Source organism: Anarhichas minor, unplaced genomic scaffold, assembly GCF_050575085.1.
Source record: "Anarhichas minor isolate MPS153535 unplaced genomic scaffold, ASM5057508v1 ptg000017l, whole genome shotgun sequence".
Classification (NCBI taxonomy): domain Eukaryota; kingdom Metazoa; phylum Chordata; class Actinopteri; order Perciformes; family Anarhichadidae; genus Anarhichas; species Anarhichas minor.
In genome coordinates, this window is record NW_027466463.1 from 18,406,703 (window position 1) to 18,426,820 (window position 20,118).

The 20,118-nt window shown below is 44.2% G+C and overlaps 1 protein-coding gene across 2 annotated transcripts in view; it reads right to left on the bottom strand.

Moving 5' to 3' along the window:
• The window catches only part of wnk4a (WNK lysine deficient protein kinase 4a), a 35,487-nt gene extending 15,455 nt beyond the window's left edge, over nt 1-20,032 (bottom strand). For both annotated transcript variants that reach the window (XM_076094065.1, XM_076094067.1), the window contains exons 1-7: nt 19,875-20,032; nt 18,963-19,637; nt 4,989-5,161; nt 4,422-4,642; nt 3,826-3,983; nt 862-950; nt 198-417 (exon numbers count right to left, since the gene is read on the bottom strand). In XM_076094065.1, the coding sequence (XP_075950180.1) occupies nt 198-417; nt 862-950; nt 3,826-3,983; nt 4,422-4,642; nt 4,989-5,161; nt 18,963-19,604 (1,503 nt within the window). In that variant the 5' untranslated portion in view covers nt 19,605-19,637; nt 19,875-20,032. The remainder of the gene's footprint in view (nt 1-197; nt 418-861; nt 951-3,825; nt 3,984-4,421; nt 4,643-4,988; nt 5,162-18,962; nt 19,638-19,874) is intronic.
• Between the last annotated feature and the right edge of the window lie 86 nt (nt 20,033-20,118).

Here is a 20,118-nt window from a genome sequence, read left to right on the forward strand (position 1 = left end):
GGTCAATACTAACTCCATATCCGGTCATCCTTCCCCCAGAAAACCTATAAAATCACCATAAATCTAGAACAGGATGCACAGAAAGGGTTGGCTGAGGTCGCCGCTATCCGTTGATCAATTACTCAATTTCCTCGCTAACGGCTGCAACAAACTGGGTGAGTGAAGCGGTAACGGTTGACCTCACAACGTCTGCCTACCATCTCCTGAGACACTTCCTCGGGCACGTCTTTGTAGAGCTCAAACAGGAACTCGATGGCGTTGTTGTCCTTGTACTTCCCGTGGAGCTTCTTGGTGTCGTCCATGCGCAGCCACAGCTTCAGGCCCGACTTCACCATGTCGTCCTCCTCCGCCAGCTCCACGTGCACGCCGTTGTCCTCCTGGAAGAAGGGGTGATCCAGGAGGTCCTGAATGGTGAACCTGCAGCAAAGGAAAGCAGTCGTTAAGACACATCTTAAAAGGACCGGCTTGCGGTTTTTTAAACCCAGACCTTGATTTAAAGTTGTACTTTATAATGCATTTTAGTCATTTGCATCGTAGAAAGTGTTACCGACACATCTGTCAGCCTTTCGTAAATAAAATATTATATTGTTTTTGATACAATCCTGCAGCGGCTTATATGATTAAGAAGCTGCAGCAGAATCCTGTCGTTGAAGTTGTTTAAACATGATAGAAAACAGCATTTTAATACAGTTTAGGTAGAAAAACAGCGAGCCACTTTGTCAGTTGCACTAGTTTGTAGTCAAACTCCTTTTCAAATCAGCCAGAAGAAAACTCCTGGAACAGGGATTAGTGCACTTCATAATAGAGAATAAGAGAGCTGTTTGTTATTTTAACGGTGTTGATCACAGTGTGTGTTTCTACCTTTCATCGTTGTTCATACGAATGCAGCCCTCAATGATCTCCTTGAGCTCCGGGACTTTGACTTTGTAGAAGCTATCAGGTTTCATTCCCTGTGAAAACAATCAGGAGAGTTTGACTTCATCTGCGGGGCTTCATACTGAATCGACCAGTACCAGAGGAGGGTGCTGCTTTAAACAGAATCAGTGATCAATAGCATAGATCTCCTCCTTGTGCATTTATCCCGCAGCTCTCCTGTCAGGAGGATCTAATCGAAGCAGTAGCAGACACTCCCACCTTCACTGCATGTTAATGCTCTGCTCCGAGGCATTAGCCTCCAGCCAGCATGGCATTCGGCTCTGCGATCATGTCAACACCAGAAGGGACAACACCAAGAGCTCGTACAAATGGAAAAAAACCGTGACAGCTGGAGCTCGTATGCAGTTTTCATCTCAAGACTGAAAATATTCAGGCTACTCACTTATATGAAATGAAATAAGGGAGTTACTCCTAAATGCTATCACGAGAATGTAGATAGATTACAGCAGAGCTCCCACCCCTAAAAACGCAGATAAGAGAGCGAAGAGTCGAGGTCAAAGAGATGTTTGGCCGACAGATACCCAAGCAACCTGCTGATGTTAGGTCAAAACACCCAAATAATTAGAGTGATACAATTTGTTATCACATGAACAGACTGACACACGTCACACAGAAGCTGCCGTCTTTCTTGTTATGACCACAAATCTTCTGCTTAAGATATTTTTGCTCCCTTTTTAAGTGAGACAAAGCACGAAAAAACACGTGTGTTTGACTTTTGTAATTGTCTTCAAAGAATGCATTCTTAAACTAAACCTTTATTGCAGTTGTCATATACATAAAGGTACACACATGACATCTGACCTGTAAATTGAACCCATCCTAAACATTTAGGGGCAGTGGGCTGCAGTGGGAGCAACTTGGGGTTTCAGCGTCTACGCTCAGGGACACGACAGTAGCAACCGGGGATCGAACCTCCAACCTTGGTGTTAAAGGACGACCCGCTCGCTGCGCTACAGCCACATTCTTCTGATAAGTTACATAAGAATTTCAGCCAAACTCACAAATTGCGTAGCCCAAAACTGAAATGCTATTATCTTACATGTGAAACGTGATTTAGAGGATCTGAAGAGAGCACAGAGGTCTCTTTGTTTGAAGCTTTTGCTTCAGTGTCCTCGCAGGCACCTTCAGAATGAATCAGGTTTTCCCTCAAAACCAAATCTAATTTATGACTCGTTTATTTTTTCCTGAGGTGACGGAGGTCAAGATCGGATCTTGAGAAATAAAAGACGGTTGTCATATTGATTTTTGTGTATCACATTTGTTAAAGACAATCATTTCAATCATTTCAATGATCTTAAAACAATTATTTCACATAAGAATAAAGCATAAAAGCCTTCAGCTATGGTCATGACGACGGGCTTTGTTTCTGAGGATCCGGAGTAGCCAGCGGATATATACGTGCCAAGACTTCCTTTTCATTGCGCTGCTAATCGTTTACAGTCCGATTAGCAACTTGAGATGCGAGACTGGAGTTGGTGTGAGAGACGGCGAGTACGATCTTTGGGTTTTGGACTCTCAAAACAAAAGATGTGAAAACGCAAATCTGGGCTCTTGGGACATGTGATGTGCAGCTTTCACTATTTTCTTATATTTAAAAACCAGACAGTGAATCATTAATGAGGAATATAATATACAACTATCACTATAATTAGTTGCAGCCCGAGCCGAAGAGCAGCAAATTCCTGCAGTCAGGTTAGAAAATTTTGTGGAGGCTCTTATAGTTGCAAATTAAATTGTCAATGTAATTTATACTAGAAGGCTTATTTCCTTATTAATTTACTTCTGTGAAAATGAATCCACATTATGAACAAGACCAAGAAAAGTCTGCAGACAGTTGAGACCACCGACATGGAAAAAAAAACATGTCCAAGAACTTTACAACATTTGTTTATGTTCTGCCTTTCACATGTCAAGCTATATCCTGTCGGCCCCTTTAATAGCAAGTGACTTCAAGTACAAGTCAGACATATAAGTGAACAGTGTTTAATGTTTTATACCAATAAACTGACAGATGTCGTCTGTGCTGCACATGCATGTGTAAGCTTCTCCGACTGCACACGGAACATTATTATGTTGTCTTGTTTGTGGAGGAGCCAGAACCACAGCGACTCGTTGGCGTCATCGCTTTTCTCACATTCTCACTTTCCAGCCTCCGTCAGAAGCTGTTTGCTTTGCGTCCACGACACGCACGAAACAAACAGCCGTCTTTGTGCGAGTACAGAGTGAGACACAATTTTCCAAAACATATAATTCTACCGTCGCCTGCTTCTGCCCACCGTGGCTTCGAATGAGAAATACAGCAGCAGTTGTTGTAATGCTACAAGTCTTAAAACTCGCTATACTGCTCCTGGTCTTCTTTTCTAAGAAGTCCCCAATAAATGTTCTGTGTAAAACTTTCTGATATGATCTCAATCAGTTGAGGTCCTGCACATTGGCGGGTATCTAAGCCCTCTTCATCCGTAAACAGATATGTAAGAATTAAGATGTCTTCTATTAAAATATCTTTTTCCTGCAAGGCTAAAGTTCAGACAAAACATTTGCAAACGTCAGTGTCATTAAGTCCTTTTTATGCGGAGAAGGTAATATTACAGTGAACCAGGATCTTTGATCTGGTAGAAACACTGGCAATCAATCGAACATGTGCGAACCTGCGTCATGATTGCAGGCTGAAAACAAAAAAACTGGTCAGATTATGGTACAGTTCTACACCCCGAGCTTGTAATGGACAAAAGGAGGCTTTTATTCCATGTGTGGCCTCGCTACTTTCCAAGGATTCAGGATATCCAGACGTATACTCAAGACATCCTCTAATTCCACATGGAAGAAACACATGTGGACAATTACATTAAATAAACCCGAGGCGGTCCTCCCTCCGTTCCCTTTACTCACACTGGTGACTTTGCGGTAGATCTGGGCGGCGTTTTGGCACTCGGAGTACGGGTACTCAGAGGTGGCCATCTCCAGGATGCACATTCCAAAGGCGTAGACGTCCACCGCTTCGTCGTACTTCTCCTCGTACATCTCTGGGGCCATGAACTCTGGTGTTCCTGTCAGGGTTTCACAGGGCAGAGGTAACGGTCAACGGTGCTGCACATACAAAAGTAACCTGTTACCACCTAATGTTACAAGACGAAGGGCTTGTTTCCTCGTCTTCTGTGCTTTTTCTAGTGTTTCAAAAGCAACTCCGGTTTTGTGCATTGTTTGTGTTTCAAAAATCAATTTCTTTGGCAGACGGAAAGACGACGGGATCCAAGCAGCAGAAAATGGAACTCTAATGCAAAATAAGAAGCATTTAGGAATGTAAACAAAGGCTTAATTTCATTGCAGTCCCTCTACAATTTAAGATTAGTGTCATTTTCAATGTTTCACCCAATTTCCAAAGAGTTCTTAAATAGTCATAAACTGTTAGATTTAAGCAAAATGGTGTTTCTGATATCAGTGGAAGGAGATATTTGTGTAATTTATCTGACAGAATGTTCACTTACCAATGACACTTTTAGCGAAAGAGGCACTTTTGAGAGTGGCCAGACCAAGATCTCCAATCTTGACGGAGCCGATGGGGCCGGTGATGAAGATGTTGTCACACTTCAGGTCCCGGTGGATGATGGGAGGAGTGCGCGTGTGCAGGAAGTGAAGCCCTTTGAGGATCTGACGACTCCAGCGCTGCAGCAGCTTCAGTTTCATCTCCTTGAACCTCTTCAAATACCTAAAACAAAAGAGGGACAAGACTAAACATCCCGTATTCAAACATGCACGGGGAGAGAATGCCAGAAATAACTCATCTCTTATTTTGACAGCCAACAGGAAGTTTTAAAGTGAATTATCTCCCGGAAGATTGTATCCAAAGTGAAGCTATTCTTTATTCTGCAAGCTGTCAAACATCAGACTCTTTTCTATGGAAACAGGATATCCGCCATTTGAGAGATGCGACACCTTCTTGTAAAAAGACAGAGAGGAAAAAAAAGACACTGCTTTTCGTTATGGAGATATTCAAAAAAATCTTTTCTCATAAAGGACTGCAGTTTAAAGGGGAATCGGATGGAGGGACTCACGTTTTGAGCGTGCCTGAGGTCATGAGTTCAGTCACCAGGATGATGCACTTGTGGCCCTTCACCGTCGACTTCCAGGAGTCGTGGAAGCGGACGATGTTCGGGTGCTGCAGGCCCTTCAGCATCTCCACCTCCTCACTGAAGCGCTGTCGCTCCGCTTTGGTCAGCTTAAGGGTCTGGAGAGAACATCACGCTGTTGTGAGTTTACGTGCATAGTCGTTTAGTTACATGACTTATTAGCACCGTGTCATTTCTGTAACCGACGGAGTCACTTCAGCAGCTGTTTGTTTGCTTTCTGGCTGGATAAGATAACAAAAGACTTTGTTGATCCCCGGGGACAAATTCACGAGCCTCATAATCAGATTGCCATTTGGTTTCACGTCATTCAATCAGCCTGACATCGTCTCCGTGTTATGTTAGCCGATTTCTGCTTGGGAGAGGAGATGTTTTGTTTTGCACAATCAATGTCATTTTCAGTCAACACAGAAAGCGATATCGGTTGCTAGGAGCAGTCCTCTCAACATTGTTTTTAGCTCTGGCACTGGGCTAAAAAAGTACTGCGTTTACTGCTCTGCTGGCTTCTATCTGCAGTAATAAAAGCCTCAGACTTTTATTCCACCGTGTGGCTCATGATTATCATTGTTTTACTCGCCATCTAGTTACACCTTGTGTTGAGGATGCACCTGCATACATAGTAGCGAATGATCTGAAACCTCTTCGAGGTGTTTACATGCTACAGTATGCCAGTTCCTGAGCAGGATATTCAGGTTTCTCAAAACTAGGATAGAAGAGTTTATCCAGGTAGGACCTTTATATGCACAAACACATAAGTGGTATACTCCAAAAACCTGATCATCACCGGTATAAAAGTGTGATGTAAACACTCCAGAACAGTTAATAAATAAAGAAATTTAACTAGAGGTAAGACGTTTTTTTTTTTCAAAGTCAGGAAAGAACTGCATGCTGATGAAGGTCATGTGATATGACTGAAAGCTCCACTGAATGGACCTTGAGGTGAGACTGTTTTGTCAACCATAAAAGATGCAGTTGTGTTGACAGCTGAGTTGTGGAGCTCTGGTCCCGTCAGGGTTTTGTACGGTTACGTAAGAAGGTAGCAGTAAACACCGCTCGCAAATACACGGGACCAATTTGATAAATCACCGTTACTTTAACTAATGAGCTCGCCGCGGGACCGGCAACCACAGGTTCATCCATCTGGGCCACCCTCCAGTTACATGATCACATTTATTTTCCAATAAGGGGAGCTCTGACTCGACACATGTCAGGTGGACGTTTCCGAAATCCAATGTAAAACTGAACCAAACACGGCAATCACGCTGGACGAACAAAGACATTTCTGTGCTTCCTCTGAGGATGAATGGGCCGATTTTAGCTGCTGCTGGAGTAACTCTGCCTGTGGTGGGTGGTTAGTGGAAAACTCCTGGGAGACTTCAGAGCCATGAATCCTGCATTGAGGCAGATTTCTGGGAAAAAAAGCTCTGCATATGTTTATGCTTACAATCAACTTAACCGCTACTCTCTCTCTCTCTCTCCTTCCTCTCTGCTCTTTCTCAGTGAGTGCAGAGGTGTTGCTGCTCAATCAGACTGTTTCAAGACCTGTCCGGTGTGAAGACGCACAACGCAAGACCCTCTTTTACCTGCGTCAGTCACCTGTCAGGACATCATATTACACCAGCGACTCAAACATGAGGCCCAGGGTTCAAAAGAGGGACACAGAGGTGACTTTTTAAGTGGATCAGTTTATGATGTGAACACAGGCTGCAGCTTATTCCTCAAGACCTCTGTCAGAAATACTAAATGGTTTTACAAGAACATCTTAAAGTAATGTCTATATAACATGTTTATCCCTCAAATGTTAATGTATATTGTGAACAAGCCAGTTCAACTTTTATCTAAAAAGGACCTTAAAGACGTCAAATCAACAGACATTGAGGTCACTAGATTTGCATCTGCATCATGACACAAATTATGGCGTGAACGTGTGCGGTTTGTGCGTGAGCCAGGGTGAGTGAGTCAGTGGGTTTATATGGGTTGATGTGCATCTGGATATTTATGTATCTAAGCGCGATAACACCGGACCCCATGCATGGCGAGCTTTGTCTCCTGTGGATAGTCGCCTGTGCAGCGGACACCGAGTCAGCGCAGCACGCGCTAGTTGTGGCACGCGGCCCGAGCCACTCGGAGACTCTGACATATCCAAAACCGCAGGACTTACTAGAGTTTGGCATGCAAAATATTAAAAAGCAAAATGCAGACGACGTTTGGCAACTTCAGAGGAGCTCTTGGAAAAAACAAAAGTCCTGCTGTGGCAAAAAATGTGAGCCGTAGAACAAACTACGTGACTCAGCAAAAAAGGTGTCCAAAAAAACTGAGGAATTTCTCATTTAAAATGCCAAAGAAGTGGAAAATGAAGTACAGATGGAAACAACAAAGCACAGATATGAACTGCATTAACACTGCCATGCTGTTATGTGGTTTTATTGTTCTTGGTTAATTTCAGGCTCACATAACGACTCCTCCCAGTAAAAACGCGCACTTTAGCTGCTAACAGCAGGAAGGAAAAACCAACCACACAGTTTGACTGAGACTGTTTTCCCATCAGGACCAATTATTAGAAATGATTATTTAATTCATAACATATAACTATAGTGTGTTTCAATTAGACTTAATGATATCTGTCTTTGGTCAGAGGCCCTGTTGACAGCAGTGCACGGCTTCCATCTAACTTTTCCACCAGATATTTGACTGCATCTATCTACTGCTCTCTTCCTCCTCCCCTCGTTGGAAAGTGAGGCCAAAAATCATTGTGCAACACTGGAGAATGCATGCGGGGGGGGGGGGGGGGGGGGGGTACAATAACAAACCACCTCCATTTTGAAAAGGCAAGCGAGTATATCCATAAAAACAGTCCAGATTAAGTGGGGTGTGAATGAGTATAAGCTAAAAGTTTTCTCATGCTGTCGCCTCTTCCAGCTGGATATTTTATTCTTAGCTGCTGCTGCTGGGAGGTGTGTGTGTGTGTGTGTGTGTGTGTGTGTGTGTGTATGTGCAATAGCTGGGGTTGGAAATATTTGGGCTCGGTGCCACATAAGTGGAGTTACATAAGCAGTGTTGATGGTAGAGGAGCCACTAGTATTAAGAAGTCCCTGTCAGCGCCCCTATTATGACAACCGGGACATGAACACCACATGTCAGCCGACATTTGCACTAAACACGGTGGCGTCTGCTGCGGGGTTTTGCACTGTCCTGATGTTACACTCAAATAGATTAAGTCTGACCAGGATCCAGTCAGTGTGGGCAGACTGTGGTGTCTGTAGGAATCTTGACTAAACACAGAGGGAAAAGGGCAAGTGAAAAAATAAAAAAAAGAATAAAATAATAATAAAAAATAGATTCACTCATACCACTTATAGCCCACAAGGATTTAAGGGTTAGAAGCTGGAGTCTCAATGCAGTTTGTCAGCGCCATGTCTTGAACACTTGGCTCCGCATTCAAAACGATGTTAAATTTACTACGAGGAACCTCTAAATGGTTATGAAACAGTCTCAGTTTAATACTGATGCCTCTATGTGACCTAAATAAATAAACGAGACCATCAGCGAGAACATGGCCTATTTCTATACATTATTATTATTATTCGCAACGCCCGTCATCGTTGCAAACGGGTTGGATTCCGCGTGAAATCAGTCATGCAGGTTCACAGAAAGTCCTTCAGCTCAGACTCCAGCAGCAACCGGCCCACCGTGGACAGAACCGGATCCGGCTTCGCTGTAGCCTTCGACCTGCAGTCGGAGCTCCGGCGGGAGCAGGAGAGCTGTGCACCCGGCAGAAGCGTCTCCTCTTCTGGCCGGGAGCAGAGCTTCGCTTCGCTACTTTGGCGCTACCAAGGTCACAATAATAATAGCAATTTCCTAAAACAGCTGGTCACTGTAGTTTTATAACGAACGTCATTTGTTGGGGACTATTTTCAGCCGCGGATTAACACACATATGCTGAGTTAGTATTTATACTGTACGGCATCAGGAACGTGAATGTGGGATTAACTCAAAATAAACCACAGTGCCCATGTTTGTCGTAATAAAGGAACAGGTCACACAGTGCAGCAGTTTGGCTTAGTTGATTATGAAAACAAATATTAGTTGTAAAGCTAGAAAAGACTGTTAATAGACAGTATGGGATCGAGGCAGATGGAGAATATGTTCAAAATCTGTCAAAGAAGAACTTTTTTTGTATTCCGGGAATAATCGTATTGATCTGGCATACTTTTACGTGTACCTTGACCTCTGCTTGACCCTCTTTCTGACACCTCCTGCTTAAAACCCCAAAAAGTCAGAAGGATAAGGTAAGTCCTCCCCCCTCCTCCCGTCTTCAACATACTAGGCCAAAGTTCACAGAGACCTTTGGATGACAGAGGGGAGAACCTTCAGAGCTCGGTGACGACCAGCTCGCCAAGAACTGGGATTGAGGTCAAAAGGCAAAGGGGGAAAAAAACAAAAACAGTTCGGCGTCATGCCTCCAACACTGACATACCCGTCCTGAGTGACATACACTTTGTATAAACACGCACGTAGGCACTTACACTGGTACAGTGTTGCATTTAGATGTTTGCAGGTGAGAACTGAGGTGGCAGTGTGCTCTTTCCAAGAGAAACCCAACATGTTCTGTAAACGGAGCGGGCAGAGGGAGGTGAGCCATTAATCTCATCAGGATCGGGGACTCAAACCGGCCTCTGACTGCTGCTCTCACACCAACTACCTGACCCGACTTGTGGCGCCCGGCTAATTGCTAATTACCTGCACGAGTAGGAGAGACCTAGATGCAGGATTACACCATCTCTCGCGTATTTTCAACAGTGAAAAGTCTTTTTCCATCAGGTTTAGATCCTTATTTTTTTAGAAATTAATGTAATTTACAGCACGATCCGTGAAAAACCAACTTGTTAGTGTTCTCCGGTGTACAGACTATGTACTTAAGCCTACTTTATTTGGCATATTTGCACTGCTTTTTCTTATTCCTTATCGGCCAACATATAACACCAATATCAATAAACGGAAAAAGCTAAAATGGGCTAAAGCTAAAATACATCTGCCTGGTCCATATATGGGTCTCGCTTTAATATATTTGCACAAAGTACAAGGCTGTCCTCTGTTCTGCACAGTACGAGTTGCCTCAGAAAGTATTGTGTCACCTTGATGCACTGATTTGTTTGAGATCTGGGAGATCTCGTATCTTTACTGTGTTTACTTTGTTATTCTTGACATCTCTTAACCCGTCTGACGTTTGCTTTTAGAGACTCACTAAAACCTCAGTTAACAGTCTTCTATAAACTGCTCTGCACTCATACGATGGTCCTTCAAAGGCCTCTCTTCTTAAATAATCCTCTTGCCTTTTCAAACTGAGATTTATGTTGTGCAATTACAGTAAAGGGTAACTTCTGCCTGCACGCTGTCCACATCTATAATCCCTGCATTATTGTCTTTTGTTACGCTTTTGACATGAAAGCTTGTGATAACAGAAATGACAAATACTTACTCTACAGTTGCTTTAGGTGTCCATTAAATGCTTAAATTGTAAACTGCAACGGCTGATATGTCAGCGCATCGATAATGTTTTGGGAACTACCCAGACTGATCGCAATAATTCATCAGTGGTTCATGAACAATGCCGCCTTTGTTTAACTTTAACACTCGTAAACGTCCGTGGCGTGTTTGCAGTTTTAAGACCAGTTTGACACTTTTCAGCTGAGCTCGGGTCAAAGCTAAGTGGAGAAAAGAGGACGATCATGCTCGAATCTGATCAAAAAACAACCCTGCAAGGAAAGGAAGCTTTGAAATGCCGGATGGGAAAGCATAGAGGCGGTTCTGTCCGCGTAACGGCGTTTGAAGAGAACAGTGTGAATGCAGAAAAGACTTTGTCCTCAACAGAGAACCACAGAAAGATCACAAGATGCCCGGAAGATACACAGCCTGTGAGTTAAGTCCTCAAAAATACATGCAGAGCAGCTTAGTTATGGGTCGTCCAATCACATGATACATAACATGCTTTCCAAAGTTGTGTCAAATTTGTTAACAAAAATATCTGCAATTTTACCAGCTTGTGTTCACCGCTGCTTGTTAGTAACTTCATCTACTGTATGACTAATTGTGAGAAGCCTACTTAACCGAGAGGCTGCGTGACAATCTGATAAACTAGTAATGTGTCACATGACATGTGCATCCTGCGCACAGAGGGCCAGTATCGAAAGATGTACGGCACAGCAGCCTGTCAAGCTTCGTCATAGTTACGAGGCCGAACCTGTGGGCTCTTAAACCGGATTAATCTGAGCCGAGCCACCAGGAGACTGTGGCAGCTGCAAACAATAACGTGCGTACACCTTTACAACCTTTTCTCCATCGGTTACTACTACTCATCATACATATTTTACTGTGGTATTATGATGTAAAACAGAGAAAAGCAGGACATCTGCTTATTTGAGAGGCTGAAAACAGCATTTCCTGTCATTTTTGTAAGGAAAAATATTGAACAATTATCAATTATTTTTCTGTTGATCGATAAACAGTACCTGCACTCTGTGCTAGGACAATAAAGTTGAATTGAATCTTATCTAACGCCCCCTCAGAATTCACTGCGTCTTGACCTCCGTGTCAGGAGCCACAGGTCTGGACGTCACTAAAGCGGTCACCGTTTGATCCGTCCTGATGCACAAAGCTCCGCACATCTGGAAGTGCAGGCAGAACAATATCTGCTAAGCTTCGCTGGGAACTACTACCTGACTGAGATATGACGTTGGAGCAAAGCGCTTTGAGGTTGTTATGACCCGAGGCTCAGCAACCGCCAGCAAACAGAGGAGGCGCTTTCATCTCAGGTTTGTCTTTTTTTAATATTGCTTTTTTTACTATAAAGCTGATAAAAATCCCTGAATATGACTTGAAATTCCACATACGGGAAAACAATTGAAACATTCTTTTATTCATTTTTTAAATATGTTTTTGTGAAAGTCTGGGAAACGAAACGTGTTGAAACGGTATTTCTGGCGACTTGTTTGTTTGGCCTGCAGGAGAGGTTGCAGCCGCATAGTGTTACACTGACAAACAGCGATGTGCTATCAAGTGCTGCTGGCAACCAGCACCGGATATAGTCTACGAAGTGACAGTATGCAAGCGGTGGCCTTGTCACAGGAAGGCAACGAGATGAAATATGTATGAATGCTCGACTCGCTGCTCAACTCTGTCCAATCAAAATGACTCTAGAAACCCAGAGGGGTCGAAGATGAATGTGAACTGAGAGGACAGAGTTCAAACCTGGGAGGAACACGGACTAATGCTTTCCTGTTGACTGAGAAAACACATTACAAGTGTTTGTTGACGGGCATTGCAACGTGCCTGAGTCCAGACTAGGCTGAGCCATTACTGTACACACCGATGGCTGATTCATCCCAGGACTCACGTGGCAACTGAAGAGCACATTCACACCCCCGACACCTCCGTCCTGCGCGCTCCGACACACACGGTCAGTTGAGAAACGACCCGCGGTGACCCCGAGGAGCAGGCTTTTCTCTGACCAACTATGGCCTCAGAGCCCCAGCAGCTTGTATAACTTCGGTTTGTTTAGGAAGCAGGAAGTCGGGCCTCAAGCTGCACGGGGATCACATGTTTTCCTCTGAAGGGACGGCCGTACAGTCGAAACACTGTCAACACTGTAGAGAAAACAGGCATTTCCAGTGAAAAACAGGATTTGCTTTTCTCTTTACATCATTTTATAGATTATGTTTGGGTTTTGGGCTGTTCGTCGCACAAAACAAGCAATTTGAAGAACTTGGGTTCTGGGAAATTACACATTTGTCACTATTTTCTGATCATTTGTTGACAGTTTAATCAATTAATACATCAAAGCAGCAGCAGATTAAATGGAAAATACTCGATAGTCGCAGCTCCATCATCATGGTCCTGGAGCATTTTTATTGTTGTTGCTTTTGGGTTTCATTGGATGTAAAGCATAGATATTTTTATCTATTAATTATTAAATTGTATTATTTAACAGTGCACATTGATAAAAATAGCAAAAGAAAAGCATCCGAGGTAATAAAACCGTAATTGAAATAGTTTGTAAGCAAACAAAGCAATAGGATTAAAAGGAAATATTAATGTTTAAGACATAATATAGTGCTGTAAACAGAATAAACGTTAATAGACAGACAATGAAATGAGATGAGGGCAAGTCTCTGTAGATAGAGAGAGTCCGGGACACATATCCAATAATATAAGATGCATATATATTTGTGGTCCTTTAAAAAGACAACACACAAGAGTCTCCTCGAGGGATCAATATTGATGTTACCTTGAGAGGAAACGCCTGGTGTCAAGAAACAAATTAGAAAATCATGAAACAGAGCCAGTGACTGAATAATATGCGAGTCAGCAGAAAACTATTACTGGAAAGTGGAAAACAAACCCACCTCATGAAATCTCTCACATGAAGAATCGATCCACAGCACCCGAGGGAGACCAATAAAAGCAGCGACTCAGCAGAGACACAGGCAGCACGTTAGTGTCGGTGGAAGAACAACAGCTCGGTCATTACCACCGGACCAGTTAATAATCTCTCTGTTTCCACTTAGAGCTCCCAGTTTGTGGCGGCAGAGTTACTTACTGAGAAGCTTTTCACTGCTGACAGATGACGAGTATTATCTTTAGATGAAGCTTGTGATCATTTGCAGTCGATAATATCTTTGCATTTTCTCTGTTATGACTGGTTATGTTTGTTGAAGCCTTGAATGTAATAGAAAAACAAACAGAGAGTCAGATTACTGTGTTTGTACGTCTCGGTGGCCTGACTTCTGGTTTATGTAAGATATCACGTTTAGCTTTCTGTTAATCAGAAATGACAGAGGCTACTGTTCACATTAACACACTCTTTAACGTGAAAAGGAGGAGTGATCAGAGGGGCAATTAGTTGGTTGCAATCTGCAATCCTCTAATTTAACATTTAAGTTAAATACGGCCTTCAGCGACACTTATTCCTTAATTCTTTGACACTTAAAGGATTCTGTAGTTGTCTCGAGTCTTCAAAGCATCCGACAGGTTTGTACCAACCACACATCTATCTCCTGCACCCACTGAGCAGCCCCCTCCAGCATGGATTAGATGAGCGGCAGTGTACAGTAACCCAGTCTAACACAGACAGAAAGACACATTCAAAGCTCGCCTTCGCACCTACGAGCAATTTAGTTCCCCACAGAAACGCACCAAGCGGCCCCAGGCCCCTGAACACTCAGCTTGCACCTGCATTATCCGCCCTAAATAAGACACTAACACACTATCAACAGCAGCCAAAGAGACGCTGTTATGCATCTTGCAGGGCAGTCGCCAAATGGGTGCACTTTTCGTACAGTACAGTCTGTCCCCCCCGTCCCCCGTCCCCAAAAGCAAACAACGTGACGTGCTGCCATGTGTAAATGCAGGCCGTCCTCTCGGGCCTCCTTCACTTTCTCCTCGGAGAACTTTGGCAGGCCCCGATAAGCTGGATCTCGCTGCGCCCTGCGAGTTAAAGACAGTGTTGATGTTGGCTACAGCGGGACTGATAGGAAGCCCACAGCTTGCGTTAAGTCACTGAACACCAGCCACGTTCAGATAAAAGGTTTACGCAGCCAGGCTTGTGTGAGGCCCAGGAGAGCACGAGGAGCAAAGCAACAGAGGGCTGGATTTACGTCCTTGAACCTCGTAGCTCCAGAGTAGCAAGACGCTAATACGGTTTTACAGCTTTAATTTAATCCGGGGCTATTATATGAGCATTACAACTCTGAGCTGAAACATACACACTTTCTGCCCAATCAGCCCACTTTCATTAATGGTTGCAACTCTTACTACAGAGGTGGTGCTGCAAATCTTCCACCATCACACCTCCTTCTCCTCCTCCTCCTCTCATTCTGTCCTCTGTTACCTTTAAATATCAGTCGAGCTGAAAGTGGAAATTATTTTCATTACTCACTAATGTGTCAATTATTTAGTCCAAAACATGTCAGAAAAATGTCCATCATAAGCTCCCAGAGCCGGAGAGGACGTCTTCATAAAGCTTTTTATTGACTGACCAACAGTCCAAAACCCAAAGATAATCAACAAACACAACAACAACACAGCAAACACTCTTTGAGAGGCTGGAACCACTCAATGTTTGACGTGTTTGCTTGACTGAAACAAATGAATCAGTTACGTATAAGAATTGTCTGCCATTAGCCATCAATTAAATGACCAAATGCTAAGGCACTACTTTGATGCAATGTTATAATTTCATGTCAAGTTAAGTAAATCAAGATCAAAAGTCAAGTTATGCTTCATAAGAAACTTTTTTAAGCCTTAAGCCCCACAAGTTTACAATAAACGAATCGCCACTATAAAAAAAGGGGATCGCACCAATTCTTTATATTTGAGAAGGTGGAACCTGCGAATGTTTGACATTTTTGCTTAAACAATGACTGAAATTATTATTCCATGATTGTGTCTTAGTTGTCAAAGCACTAATAAAGACAGACAAAGCTGAAACAGTGCGACGACAACGGCTGAATATCTTTTGAAAATTAACAAAAAGTCTGAAACTATCCGACTAACAAACAGCACAGATGAACAGCTGATTCATAAACGCAAACACTAGGTGGAATATCAGAGGGTTCTGTCTCTCTGCTTGTATCGATGCACCCGAGGCTGCTGGCTAATTGGTATTTTTTTTTTAAAGCACTCGAGGCGACGGCCCTCATAAACACAAACAGTGCTGAGAATACAGGTGGCTGTGGCGAAGCAGAGCACGTAGAGAACGTCTGTACAGAGCGCGATGAAGGAAAGTGTGTTGGTCTGTGTTTAAAAATGACACACGAGAGTATAAAAGTGTCAGGCCGGAGGACGCGAGGGGGGAGCTGCCCTGGAATGAGATCAGGTATTGTGCAACAATTGCCCTTTAAAAAAAAAAAAAGGGGGGCTCACCAAAAAGGATACGTGCCAACAGTGCACTCATTCCTCTCAGTTACTGAGTAGCTCACTGACTTTGCCGGACAGAAGCTTTATGCTCTTGATTCGGCTGTAAAAACATGACATACAGGAGCAAACACAGCAGGTTGTAAACTCGTTTGGACTCGGTGTAGATTGAATGGAGGCCGGGAGGAGACCGTACAATGGCTCATCCATTTTTTATCACCATACATTTCCCTCAAGGCCCAGTTTATGTTGCCTGTATGGCACCTGGGTCACCTGTGAGGCCGTGGGGGGTTTGCTAGGCAGCTGCCACATGGGAAGGTTTTACTTGAACAGCTCTAAACTTAAAGCCTTTCAAGATCCAAAGTTCATGATAAAGTTTTTACACAACAATTTCTTAATTATTGTAAAATGTATGATAAAAATGACTTGATTAAAAGAATGAATCTGCATTTTATTCTATTCATCTATGTGTACAGATTTCTCTACATTTGTTCGAGTAAAAACAGTTTGTTCAAGGAACGAGAAGATTGGATAAGGAAGGACACAGAGGGCGGCAATCTCCGAGCACGATGTCCAGATATTTTTGTGCAAAGGGTGTGGAAATAATCATCGGTTGAGGCTGATATTTATATGTTACAGTTGAAGAATTGTGCTGTCGCTTTAGTCTTAGTCGATGAAACTCTCTTTGGTTGATTTGTCGTTCTTTCTGCTGAATGACTTGTTGTTTAAGTGGTGCTTTTGTTGTTGATCCTTTGGGATCATGTCATTAAAACTTACCGATTAGTCGACAAGATCATACGAGCGTTAGTCGACGGATATCTAAATGTTTCATTTCTCTGTTTGTTTGGGTGTTTTCATGGATGTTAGTTCTTGTTTATTGATTTTAAACTGAACATTACATTTTAATGATTATTTAAACTATCAATGCCCATCAAGGGACTGGTGTTGGAAATTAGCTTCTGCAATAGTCAATAGTTAATTATGAGCCGTGACGCGAGCCGTGTCTTGTATCTTATGCCGTCCTGGCTGAGCTTCTGTGTTGCATGTCATGGAATAATCTAAATGTATCGTTTGCTTTTTGTTTGCTGGCACAAAAACAAAGATCCAGAGAACATCGCCCAAGACAAACCAGTGTAACAACAGAGACAACACAGCGCACACAGGAGATCACCTCCGAGTGTCTCAGTTATAATGACGACTAACTCAAACGCTGATCTTTATATGGTCCCATTCTGAGCAGCTGATCTTCTGGCTCAGGCTCTGCAACACATAGTTACAACAGCTTAGGGCCTTTTCTACCTGACTTGTAATGACGCACCTTGGACTGCGGCTCCGTCAACATTACAGAGGCGATTGTGTTTAGCCACCAACAGCCAGCTTTTGTGTTCATTTAAGCAGTCAGGGGCACACGGGGAGGACGGGGTGGCGATTTCAGTTATAAGAAACGCGGCATGCAGCCGAGTCCGTGTCTTTGAGGTTAACTTATCACAACAGTAACCACATAAACAATGGCCTCCTTTAAGCTCATTCATGGGGGGGTTAAAGGGGGCTTAACTGGGCTCATGTCTGAAGTCAGGCGATGAAATAGCGAGCTTATTTCCAACATGGACCACGGCCAAAGAGCCGCAACACAATGTGTCACACTTATTTCCCTCAACAGAAGTTAAAAGCAAGCGCTTTAAAAGTCACACCACACCTGCTTGTGTTTGACTTGAGGTTGTGAAACAGTTAGGACAGGTAAAGGGACATCCGGTGTCTCTCAAAGATCCTGGGTGGGACTCTCTCTCTTCCTTCCTTTCCCCAAAACAGACACCTGTTGTGTGAACGCACAGGTGGGCTCTCGAGGCAGAAGTCCCCACCTGTTGGTGCTGGGAGCTTGACCCCTCGGGGGCAGATTCACTTCCCCTTTGTGCAATCCCTGACTGTCTGCGTGCCGGTGCCTCCTGCAGAGCCTTTAAACGCAATACAAAGATCCCGCCTCTGTGCAGAGTTCATTGGTGCTTTTGTGGCTCAGCAATGTCAGAATACAACTCCATCGGACTGAGGTGATTGCTGACGGCGCAGTTTAATTTCAGGTTTAGAGGGAACAACTTCACACCTCAGTGCAAGATACTGATACCAATGCACGTCACACAAAACAGCAAATGTAATCCTCCACTGTGCTATTGAACCATGTAAGCAGGAGGAGAGGCAGCTGGTAGCCAGGCTGTTTGGTGGCTGCATGCCAAACCCTAAAAAAAAACAACCCTGTCACCTCTGTCTGAGTGTTTACATGCTACACGTGAGCCACACATTATCTCTCAGATCTCTTGGTGCTGCCTCGTATGATGGGAACATTTCAAAGCACAAATGGAACTATTATCATCCCCCCCAAAAATACTGCTGGCAGATCATCACGGCTGAATATTTAAACGGTCTGCTGCCTCTCGGTTGTTCTTGGTTTTGCGCGTGGAGGCGTCCAGAGGAACCAGCCTCGGTGTCACCGGTTGTTAATGAAAACAGAGATTAGAGGGGATCATGGCGGGCGGAGTGGTTCAGTGGGAGCTGACAGTTTGACCCGGGTTACCATGAACGGGCCTGACACAGCCCAACTCAAGGTCAACAAGGTATAATGGTCAGTGGATTAGCTGCTTCACATCAACTCTGATGACCTGAGGGAGGAGGAGGGGATTAGAGCATGAGTGGGGCACGAGAGCAGGGAAAGTATCTGCCTGTGTACCTGACACAGGTTTGATTGCTATGGGAGGTAATATGGAGTAAAATATGGCTGAAAAACAATGCATCTTTGGTGTGGAGGTGCACATAAAGGAGATGAATCCTGGAATATGACGACACAAATGTGAGACTGAATGTATCGTTGCTTTCATCAGCAATCATCCAGCTATTTAAACAGCTAATAAAACGCAGTTTTCCTCATTTAAAACTATTAAAATTTTCCATCCAAATTGGCAACTGTTGCTCGACAGTGAAATATAAAAGAAGCCTTCCTACCTGTAGCTCACACCATGCAACCTCCACTGTGGTCTCTGTGTCCAGTCCCTTATAGACCGTCTTGAAGGACCCCCTTCCGATCTCTATGTTGAATTTGAGGTATCTCCCATCGGGCGACGTCGCCACCGCTTTGGTCTCCACGTCCTCTCTCTGTTCCTGCTCCCACTGGGCATCAAACATGGTGCGAGGCGAGATCTTGTGCTTCTTGTGCTGCTTGTTCGGAAGTTCATTATCAGACTCCGAGCTGGGGTCCCGGGCGCTGGACCTCGGGACGGGATCCCAGTTCCCACCGAGAGACCCGGCTGCGGGCTCCTGGCTGCTGGGGGGCGTGTTGGAGCTGGTGCCCGGGCTGAAAACTGGGGAGGGCGACGGTGGGGACTCGTCGGTTTTTTCATCCTCTGCCCTGGACTCGGACAGCGTTGGGATATTCTCAGCGGACCAGGACAAGGCTTTGGAAAGGGCGCCGCTGTACAGAGGCGAATCGATGTCCATGGTAATTTTCTGAAGCCCGTAAGAGTTTCTCCGTGCGCCACAACCGAGCGTCCTCAGCACGGAGGGGACCCGGGACAAGCAGTCGTCCGTCATATCCACAGGGAGGCCTGGGAAACCGCGTCCTGGGATCTCAACCTGCGCATGTGACATTGTAGCAGGTTCAGCGCCTCCTCGGTTTAGAGCCTGAATGTGGAGATGGCATCAGGATACCGTTACAATAAGTTCCGAGTTACTTTTCCGTGATGTCAGAGGCTTTAATAAACAAAGGCTGGCCACAAAATAACAGGTCTGGTAACATAAGGAACCAGTTCATGACCTGCAATATATCTGAAATGACATTACCTGTAGCGACACTCCACCCAAATATATTTTAATATGCAAAAACAAACAAACACAGGAAAGTAAGAAAAGTGTACTTACTCATTACAGCCGCTGCGTAAAACAAATCACATAAACGCAGATTGACGCATAGTCCCACTCAAATAATCTGAGTTTTCCTCTTCTCTCTACGAAGTCCTCAGCCATAACCTCTGGTGAAAGAGGACGGCTCTGCCTATATCAACAGAGCTCCGGAGGGCTGTGCGTCCCGTGCGCGCCTTCCCAACTCCGCCCCTCCCGCAGCTTTGACGCGCTAACACGACTATACCAGAGGGAGTAATTACAG